At 40.3% G+C, this 10369-nt stretch overlaps 1 protein-coding gene across 1 annotated transcript; it reads right to left on the bottom strand.

Moving 5' to 3' along the window:
* LOC109836995 (probable 4-coumarate--CoA ligase 2) lies at positions 487-3497 on the bottom strand. The gene is made up of 5 exons (XM_020405073.1): positions 3272-3497; positions 2058-2203; positions 1556-1623; positions 1352-1454; positions 487-794 (listed from the first exon to the last, which is right to left on the bottom strand). Exons 1-5 carry the CDS (start codon positions 3459-3461, stop codon positions 681-683), a joined length of 621 nt encoding a protein of 206 aa, XP_020260662.1. The 5' UTR covers positions 3462-3497; the 3' UTR covers positions 487-680.

Here is a 10369-nt window from a genome sequence, read left to right as displayed (position 1 = left end):
CATCACATCAAAATAAGCTCGCCCAGTTTTAGATTTAAAGCCACTTTATTTTGGCCCAATTAAGTGCTCTAGCCTCTAGGCCGTATCGATTGCTCTCTATTCTATCAAACGAACCCAAAAAAAAAAAGCCACGCCACCCACAAATAAATGAATAAATTAAACCTCTAGAGAAGAGAACCTTTCTTTATGTGTAGTACTTCAGTATACGAGTTTCTTTATGAAATACAGCTTCGACATAGAACTATGAATAAATTAAACCTCTAGAGAAGAGAACCTTTCTTTATGTGTCGTACTTCAGTATACGAGTTTCTTTATGAAATACAGCTTCGACATAGAACTGTGCGGAGAAAATAACATGTTGAACCCCTATTTTTATATCCAAAGAGGTGAATTTTGATAGATGCGAGTCATAGAAGTGCAGTTAATGAGCATGATTAATTTGATTCGTGATCTTATAAATATGAAAGGCAAACTAGCTAGAAGAGGGAAACAGACATAAAAAATAAATTATGAGAGGAAACAAATTAACTTTACTCACGGAAATTGTTCTCGTAGGCTCTATGGATAGATTGATGCACACATGAATACAATGGCAAGATAGAATTGAAAGAATTATTTCTAGAATTAATTTGATGGCAACCTTTTAACACCGATCATATTGATATGATGGAAAGAGAAATTTAGGAAGCAGCAGAAAGTTTTGCTCTTAAATCCTTCCTCAGTATCTTTCCCGATGGTGATTTTGGAATGGAATGAATGAAATACACCCTCTGCAATCTCTTATAAAACACCACCTGAAAAAAAAAAAGATTCATATAAGTTCCACGATCCATGATCATAAGTTTCATCAAACACAGTTCTTATGATCTGTTCATGCCAATGCGTTATACAGTGGACTTGAAGAATATACCTCTAATGTGATCTATTTGTATTATTTTTATTTTTATTTTTTTCGATAAAATAGCAAAAGTATGTATCGGCTATTGAATCAATTTCCTAAAGGCGAATGCCTTATGTTTGATTTCACCTGTATGGAAGTCTGTCTTCATGTATGCAAAGTAAAAGGAGGAACAAAAGGCGGTGATGGACTAAAATGCTTAAACTTTCAGATTAATTAAAATGATTCTTACCTATATTAGTTCAAAATTTGTTTATTTGCCCTTCAGTTCTGATATCAGATTTCATATTGTATCCTGAACGTTTACGCTACTTGTTTTTCAGTAGTAATATTCTCCAGTCCACTTATACATACTTGTGAATGTCGCGTGTAGCTAGTCCGTTAAAAGCAGATATTTTTCCTTTTATTCATGTTTCTAAGGCAAAAGGACATTTTTACTTGCAACTAATATACCTGCTTGGAAATGAACTCTTTGATGGCCTCCTCGGTGAGATCAGAATCTTTAGATGGAACTACGAAGGCCACCGGAACTTCACCGGCGACTTCATCCTTTTGACTGTGATCAAAGAGGGAAAACACAACAGGTACAACAAATTAGAATAAAACCTTGTTAAAAAAAAATTTGAAACGTAGAGAAAATTAATAAAATGCACTCACGGTATCACGGCGGCATCAGCAATGGAAGGGTGGCCGAGGAGAAGAGCCTCTAGCTCCGCTGGTGGAACCTGAGGTAATTGTGCTTAAGATCGGCCACTTGTAAACTTGAATAATCTTAGTTTCTATTTAAATTTCTTTATTATTTCGGCTTTTCTAAAAGTTTGATAATTCTTTTCTTTAGTGCTACGCAAGTTTTATTTATTTATTTAAGTTTTGGTATTTCTTTTCTTTTGAGCTATGACATTTTTCTCGAGAAGAAAAGGAAACTAGGCTCGAAGGGTTTTTCCATTGCAATTCTGAACACGTGACATCAATAAGCTCATATATGCTCATATATGTTCACGTGGGATGTAGTTTGGTAGGTGACGACAAATATCCGTTCCTTACCTGTTTCTTCTACTGTGTTTTCCTTTTCTTTTCTTTTCTTTTTTTTTTTTGCCTTTTTTCTTTTTACGAGTAAATATGAAATGAATGTGTTAAGATGAGTTTTGGGGATTATTACCTGAAAGCCCTTGAATTTGATCAGCTCCTTCACTCTATCAACTATGTAGACTTCATCATCATCGTCCACGTAGCCGATATCTCCAGTGTGCAGCCAACCCTCAACATCTATCGTTGCAGATGTCGCAACTGGGTCATTCAGGTACCCTACATGCATATGGAAATCAAAATGATCACACACTAGCTAGAACTTTTTGTTAAATCAAATAATCTTTTTTTAGCATAGTTAAATCAAATAACGAATTTGAGTTCGTGAGTAGGGCACCTTGCCCTACTTTTTTCTTCAAAATAATATTAATAATAATAACAATTACTTTGAGGGGAAAAGGTAACTCTACTGCCATTTATAGAGGTTTAAACCAGATTATTGTTACGCACAGCGGAAAATTCAGCAGTACTTTGGCAGCACATATCCAATAATTATAAGAGTTGACGTGCTTATATATATAAAGATGTTGAGTGTCGGTTTTATGTATTCGATGTGAAAAAAGAAGGCATATGTAAAGTATAAAAAATTAAAACGTAAATCTGTATTTTTTTTCCACGTTTGTGTAATATTAATTTGGTTTGCCATTTTCCCTGTGAAATCTCACAAGCTATTTTCTTTCTTATTCATTGAAAAAACATATTACAAAAGTATAGAATTTTTTTTTTTTTTTGTTGATAGTCAAGTTTAGAATTGTTGTGCTGGTTTCTCAGTGCTAGACGTTGGTCTACGTTGAACTTAAATGGGTGGTTGGAGACTTGGGCCGTTGTCCTACTTCCACACAACGCGCACTGAGAAAGGGGTTAAGTAAAAGAGCTTAACGCGGATTAAGCTATCTAGCTCATTGAAAGTAAAGCAGAATTAATTAGTTAATCCCAACAGGATGATTACAATTTTTTGGCAAATTGCAGATAATCGCTCATCTATACTTCCATTAACATTTATCATCACTCAGCTCGTTTATTAGCATTTATCATTGTCCGGGCTAGCTTATAAAGAACAAATTGCAGATAGGCCTATTCCTTTCCATAAATTGAGAGTAAAAAGTGCTAATATAAGAGCTGAGGATTGATAAAGATTACTGAAGATATATATGAGAGATATTATATGCAATTTACACTTTAATCACTTTCTAACTAGGTATTTAATTAGTCCTCTCGTCATCTTGATTAATCTGATAAAATATTAATTACATGAAGCTAGTTTAAATAGAGTTAGTATTATTGTACCTTTCATAATCTGAGGACCTCGGATGCAAATTTCTCCGGGTTGGTTCCTTCCAAGAGACAACCCAGTATCCGGATCCAGAACCTTGAGCTCCGCATTCCTAACCACAGTCCCACACGAACCCGACTTAGCCGGAGTCGGGTTCTTCGCGAATCCCGGGCACATTGAAATCACCGGACCCGCCTCCGTCATCCCATAACCCTGTAAAATCACAAAAGATTAAAGGTTTGTTGGTTAAAATTTAGTGATAACAAGACTGTAAGAGTCATACTATTCTCGAATTTGGATCCTCTCTACTACAAAAAAGTAGTGGAGAGACCACTACTTTTAATCTCAATTACTTAATAGACGGTTATGATACAATCTAAATTTAACACTTATCATACCCCCGTGTATTGCACTCATTCCTAATTTGCACTAAAAGAAAAAATCACAACCACCAACTAGATAATCAATGGTTGTGATTATGTAGTGGTCCCTTCACTACTTTTTAGATAGTGGAGAGGATCTGAATCCACTATTCTCGTACTATAACTCGCATGAAATCCCTAGTCTTGCAATGAGGAGTTAACAAGTTTTTACAGGCTCCCGTATTTTTGTGTAATTGTCCGCATGTTCGCTATACAAAAAAATATCACCACGCTTGGAGTGCAGTTAACATTTTACTTTGTGGCGTGGACATGGAAATTGGCCGACTAATGAAGATACAACTGAATTAGTCTTTATTAAGGGGCTGTTTGGTGTTGTGCGCAGCGGAAATTTCGGCAGCACCTCCGGTACGCAAGGTGCACAACAAGAGATTAGATCGTAAGAATTCCTGTCTCACCAAGGAAACAAGAATCTGAAGCGGATATCTCAACAAAGTGAGATATCGGCTCTTCCTCTCATCAGTTCTAGGACTGACATGTCGAGGGATCCTACAAGCTATTACAAATCACGACAAGAACACAAATTTTTACGTGGTTCGGCAAATTGCCTACGTCCACGGGGCAAGGAGGGGGAGATCTACTATTAGAGGGAGAGATACAATTGGGGTTTACAATCTCACAAATAAAACCCTCTCACAAACTCTCAGATCCCTCACACAAATATTCTCTCAAAGGGATGCACAAATCAAAGAACAACTACAAAAAGACTTTGCTTCTTCTCTATGAATAGCCGCCAAAAATCTCTGTTCTTTGCTACTTGCTACAGTCTTTTCTTGCGCTCAAAATCAGCCCCAAAATTCCCTGTAGCCGCAAATCCTCAAGATCCCGTCCTCTGCCTCAATTTCCAAAACCCTAGGAATAAGTATATATATATATATAGGACGGATGAAGTTTTAAACGGATGTGGGCCTTTGCTGTACTGTTCGTGGGCATTCTCTTCACGCGGAAACAAATCACGTGGCCCCCACCCACGTGACATCATTCACAATTCACTACCTCGGTGAAGTTTTCCCAAAACTGAGCCGATACCAAAGCAACCAAAAGTCGGTATCTACTCACCAAAAATCGGCTGCATCATAAATGACTGCCTACGTATCCTCTTGCCCAAAGAATCAAGCCTTACGTAGTTCACCCAATGGCCTCGAAAAGCCTCAACACCGAAGAATGTTTAAAAGTTCCAAACAATGACCAAACTTGACACCTGAAACAACTTTGGTCAACATATCTGCAGGGTTGTCTTTCGTGTGGACCTTCTCCAATATGACGTCTCCTTCATCCAAAACGTCACGAACAAAATGGAATCTGACATCGATATGCTTCGTGCGTGCATGATAAACCTGGTTCTTCGCCAAATAGATAGCTGACATGCTATCACAATATACCCGAAGGGTCTCCTGTGCAATCCCCAAGTTCTCCAATAATCCCTGCAACCACAAAGCCTCCTTCACAGCTTCAGTCAACGCCATATACTCTGCCTCTGTAGTGGAGAGAGCCACTATAGACTGAAGTGTGCATCTCCAACATATCGGTGCTCCTGCTAGTGTAAACACATATCCGCTAGTAGACCGGCACTTGTCCAGATCTCCCGCATAATCAGAATCCACGTAACCAATACAATCCTGCCCGTTCTTCTCATTCTTCTGAAATACCAAACCAACATCCACGGTACCTTTGATATACCATAGAATCCACTTCACGGCCTCCCAATGACCCTTTCCGAGGTCGTGCATGTACCTGGATACCATGCTCACGGCCTGTGACAAATCTGGCCTTGTACACACCATCGCATACATCAAGCTACCCACAGCATTGGCATATGGAACTTTGGACATGTATTCACGGTCTTCAACTGAAACAGGTGATATCTTAGCTGATAGCTTAAAGTGGGGAGCTAATGGAGTACTCACCGCCTTGGCATTACCATCATAACTGAATTTCTTCAGCATCTTCTGCAAGTAACTCCTCTGTGTCAACTTCAACCTCCCCTTCACCCTGTCTCTCTCGATCTCCATACCCAATATCTTCTTTGCTTCTCCAAGATCCTTCATCTCAAATTCGGATGACAGCTCCTTTTTCAACTTTCTAATAGCTAAAGTATTCCTAGAAGCTATGAGTATATCGTCAACATATAACAGCAAATAGATATACTCACCATTTTGTAGCTTGTGCATGTAAACACACGGTTCATATGGGCTCCTCGTGTACCCTCGGCCAATCATAAAGCCGTCGAATCTCTTGTACCATTGTCGCGACGATTGCTTCAATCCGTAAAGAGACTTCTTCAGCTTGCATACTAATTCTTCCTTTCCTGCAGCTTTGAACCCCATAGGTTGTGTCATGTAGATCTCCTCTTCTAAATCCCCATGTAGAAAGGCTGTTTTTACATCCATCTGGACCAAATCCAAATCCAGCTGTGCCACCAATGCCAATAAAATACGAACCGACGAATGTTTCACAACAGGTAAAAATACCTCGTTGTAATCAACGCCCTCTAGCTGTGCATATCCTTTGGCAACCAATCTGGCTTTGAATCTAATTTCCCCAATAGAAGATCCCTCTTTCTTTGCATACACCCACTTGCATCCAATATCCTTCTTTCCTTTCGGTAGCTTTGCAAGTTCCCAAGTGTCGTTCTTATGAAGAGACTGCATCTCTTCCTCCATGGCTTCCCTCCACCTATTCGAATCAGAGCTTGACTCTGCTTCCTTGAATGTAAAAGGAACCAAATCATCAACGACTTCTGCTGATAAAGCATATGCAACCATGACATCGTTATATCTAGCTGGCCGACGAATGTTTCTTCTTGGTCTATTAGCTGCAATGGACTCCTGAACATGACCCTGTTCCTGAGTCCCAACATCCACTGTATCCTCTAAATGCCCGGCTGTCATCCCATCTCCTCCCAGTGTCACCTCTGTAGGAGCCTCGATGGATACAATGCTCTCTGGAGTGGGTGGAGTCACATCATCCTCCACCTGTTGCGATATCCCAATTGTCTGGTCTTCCTCCACCTACTGAGGAACTTGAGGCTTCATCATGTACGCCTCATCAAATGTGACATCCCTGCTAATAACTATCTTCTTGTATTATGGATCCCATAACTTGAAGCCTTTAACTCCATCTCTAAATCCCACAAAGACTGCTTTTCTCGCCCTTGGATTCAATTTACCATCATTGACATGGTAATAAGCTGGACACCCAAATATCCGAAGCGACTCATAGTCACTAGCTATCGAACCAGACCAACGCTCCAACGGAGTCTTCCCTTGTATCGCAGTGCACGGCAATCTATTCACGAGATGGCTCGCATAAACCAACGCTTCGGCCCAAAAGGATCTTGACAATCCACTCTGTGTCATCATACATCGCACCTTCTCCAGCAAGGTACGGTTCAACCTTTCAGCCACCCCGTTCTGTTGCGGTGTCTCACGTACTGTGACGTGTCATCTAATGCCGTGATCCCGACAAAACTGCAGAAACGGATCACTCTTATACTCTCCTCCATTGTCCGAACGAAGAGTTTTTACCTTTCTACCTGTCTGCAGCTCCACTTTCTTCTTCCACTCCACAAAAATATCCAGGACCTGATGTTTATGCTTCATCGGGTATACCCAATTTCTCCTGGAATAGTCATCAATGAAAGTGACAAAATAGTTGGCCCCACCAAGTGATGTGTGCTTGGAAGGGCCCCAAACATCTGTGTGAATATAGTCCAATATACCTTGGGTATTGTGAATAGCGGTGCCAAATTTCACTCTTGTCTTCTTTCCAAGTATGCAATGTTCACACAGCTCTATCTTGCAGGTCTTCGCACCCTTCAATAGCCCCTGCTTCGCCAATACCTGCAGGGACTTATCACCAGTGATTGAGGAACGAATCTCACTTCCTTCAGCTCCCGAGTCACCCCGTCACACATCCGGATCCGTACTGTACCAATACCACCAATAGGGCATACGTGATCATTACCCATGAGCACGACATCCCCTCTTTCCAACTCCTCAAAGCTGGAGAACCAATCCCTCCTAGGGCAAATATGGTATGTAGCACCAGAATCCATCATCCACTCCGTAGAGTCAGCGTAACAAACTAACGGTAGTGCAGAGCAGGAATAGCCTGAAGAATCTGTATCTGAATTGTCGTCACTAGCCTTGATAACATTCACTTCCGAAGCTTGTACAGCTTTCCCTTTATTCTTCCCGGCTTTATCTTTTAACTTTGGGCAGTCGTTCTTCCAATGTCCTTCTTCTTTGCAAAAGCGACATTGATTTCTACCAATATTTCTATGGCCACCTCTTGACTTTGATCTTGAGCGATCACCTGGACGACGGTTTGGACCACGGCCTCGAACCTCGGAGGACTCATCAACACTCTTCCTCAACTCATAATTCACCAACGCTGAGGTCACCTCCTTGTAACTAACAGTAGTTCTTCCATTAATCATAGTTAGGACAAACGTACCAAAATCATCATCTGGCAACGAACACAAAAGTAGCATCGCCTTGTCTTCATCCTCAACCATGATATCCACATTGGCCATGTCTGAAAGTAGCTTTGTGAAGTTGTTAACATGCTCCCTAATGGAAACTCCCATTTTCATCTTGAATTGGTAAAACCTCTTCTTCAAGTGAAGCCGATTCTCAATGCTCTTCGTCAGATACTTCTCATTGAGTGTTTCCCACATTCTCTTCGCCGACGTCTCGTTCATTACGTCATAAATAAGATCCGACGTCAAGCATGACCGAATAACTCCACAAGCCCTACTATTCATTTTCTTCCAAACCTTGTCCTCCATATCAGCGGGTTTTTCTTATAACTAAAGATTCTCCTCCAAATTTTGTGCATCCAATGCGTCCATCACCTGACACCTCTACAAACCGAAATTGATCTTGCCGTCGAACTTTGGAACATCAATTTTTGTATTATTGATGCTCAGACTCTGTATCGCCTTTGAAAGAGACGATCCCGATGTGCTTGTTTCTCCCATGTTATCGATCTAATTCTTCAAATAGGAATCTTCAGCGAATCCTTCAAACAAGCTCCCAAGTCTAACCCGGAGCTCTGATACCACTTGTTGTGCGCAGCGAAAATTTCGGCAGCACCTCCGGTACGCAAGGTGCACAACAAGAGATTAGACAATAAGAATTCTCGTCTCACCAAGGAGACAAGAATCTGAAGCGGATATCTCAACCAAGTGAGATATCGGCTCTTCCTCTCATCAGTTCTAGGACTGACCTGTCGAGGGATCCTACAAGCTATTACAAATCACGATAAGAATACAAATTTTTACGTGGTTCGGCAAATTACCTACGTCCACGGGGTAAGGAGGGGGAGATCTACTATTAGAGGGAGAGATACAATTGGCGTTTACAATCTCACAAATAAAACCCTCTCACAAACTCTTAGATCCCTCACACAAATATTCTCTCAAAGGGATGCACAAATCAAAGAACAACTACAAAAAGACTTTGCTTCTTCTCTATGAATAGCCGCCAAAAATCTCTGTTCTTTGCTACTTGCTACAGTCTTTTCTTGCGCTCAAAATCAGCCCCAAAATTCCCTGTAGCCGCAAATCCTCAAGATCCCATCCTCTGCCTCAATTTCCAAAACCCTAGGAATAAGTATATATATATATAGGACGGATGAAGTTTTAAACGGATGTGGGCCTTTGCTGTACTGTTTGTGGGCATTCTCTTCACGCGGAAACAAATCACGTGGCCCCCACCCACGTGACATCATTCACATTTCGTTCGTTTCTTAGATATACGGAAATGCATTTCTATGTACAAAAACATATGTTTTGAGTTTTCCAAACTTTTCCAAGAAATAGATTGTTTCGCTTTGGTTCGCACAAAAAAAATGGTGGGAAATCAATGTATTTATTTTTCTTGTGTTTGGTTCGCATGGAAAAAAAAGGAAAACTTTTGTTTATATGGCAAAAAGCCGACGTGGCTGCAGTTTTCGTCGATTTCACGAGGTTGAGGAAGGAATTGGGGGAGAGAAAAATCTGATGTGGCGGCGATTTTCACCAAGTTTCCCTTCTTCAACCCTAGCGAACCAAAAATGGGAAAAAAAACCGACGGAAAGCTTATATTCTACGTGGCCACGAAAAATCTAATGTTGAGACGGTGTAAAACTTTCCCACCGAGTTAAAAAACGAAGCAAACAGCCCTAAATGTCGGTGAAATTACCACTAAAGCAAGAGAATTGCTTCCCGCGGATACCTAAAAATGCTTATTTATTTATTTATTTTAAAGTATTTACATAAGAGGAGATGCCAAAAGAGAGAACTCAACACTGTCATGCTTTAAAATAAGAAGAATTGCAAACGAAAATATCATAGAGAGGAGGCGGATCGGACAAATCGTCGTCACTCACCCCTGGCTGTAATATGATTAATTGCTTTCTTGTTTATGAATCCGATAAGTGATGTGAATATATAATTATTTGATATATTGTAAACGCATATCTCTGCAGCCCATTAATATCTTTCCGTAAAAAGTGTTATTCTATTATACAAATAGAAAAGTCTGCAACTCTTCCCCAATATTACCAACGGATCTGTAACTAATAGCGGCTCCAAACTGATACAAATCAAACACCTCCATCTGAGGTGAACCAATGGCCGTATCCAAATCATGTCCACCAACTGCAACCGAATCCAAAACCAATCCA

This window comes from Asparagus officinalis, chromosome 4 (genome assembly GCF_001876935.1).
Source record: "Asparagus officinalis chromosome 4, Aspof.V1, whole genome shotgun sequence".
NCBI classification, from domain to species: Eukaryota; Viridiplantae; Streptophyta; class Magnoliopsida; order Asparagales; family Asparagaceae; genus Asparagus; species Asparagus officinalis.
Note: the sequence above shows the minus strand (reverse complement) of the source record. Positions and strands in the feature narration are given on the sequence as shown.

Bases quoted from the DNA above. Each gene is read 5' to 3' on its own strand.
- LOC109836995 (XM_020405073.1), bottom strand. From the start codon at position 3,461: ATGACGGAGGCGGGTCCGGTGATTTCAATGTGCCCGGGATTCGCGAAG. The intron at 2,204-3,271 runs GTACAATAATAC...ATATGCATGTAG, and splicing joins AGGTCCTCAGATTATGAAAG to GGTACCTGAATGACCCAGTT. The intron at 1,624-2,057 runs GTAATAATCCCC...CAATTACCTCAG, and splicing joins TCAAATTCAAGGGCTTTCAG to GTTCCACCAGCGGAGCTAGA.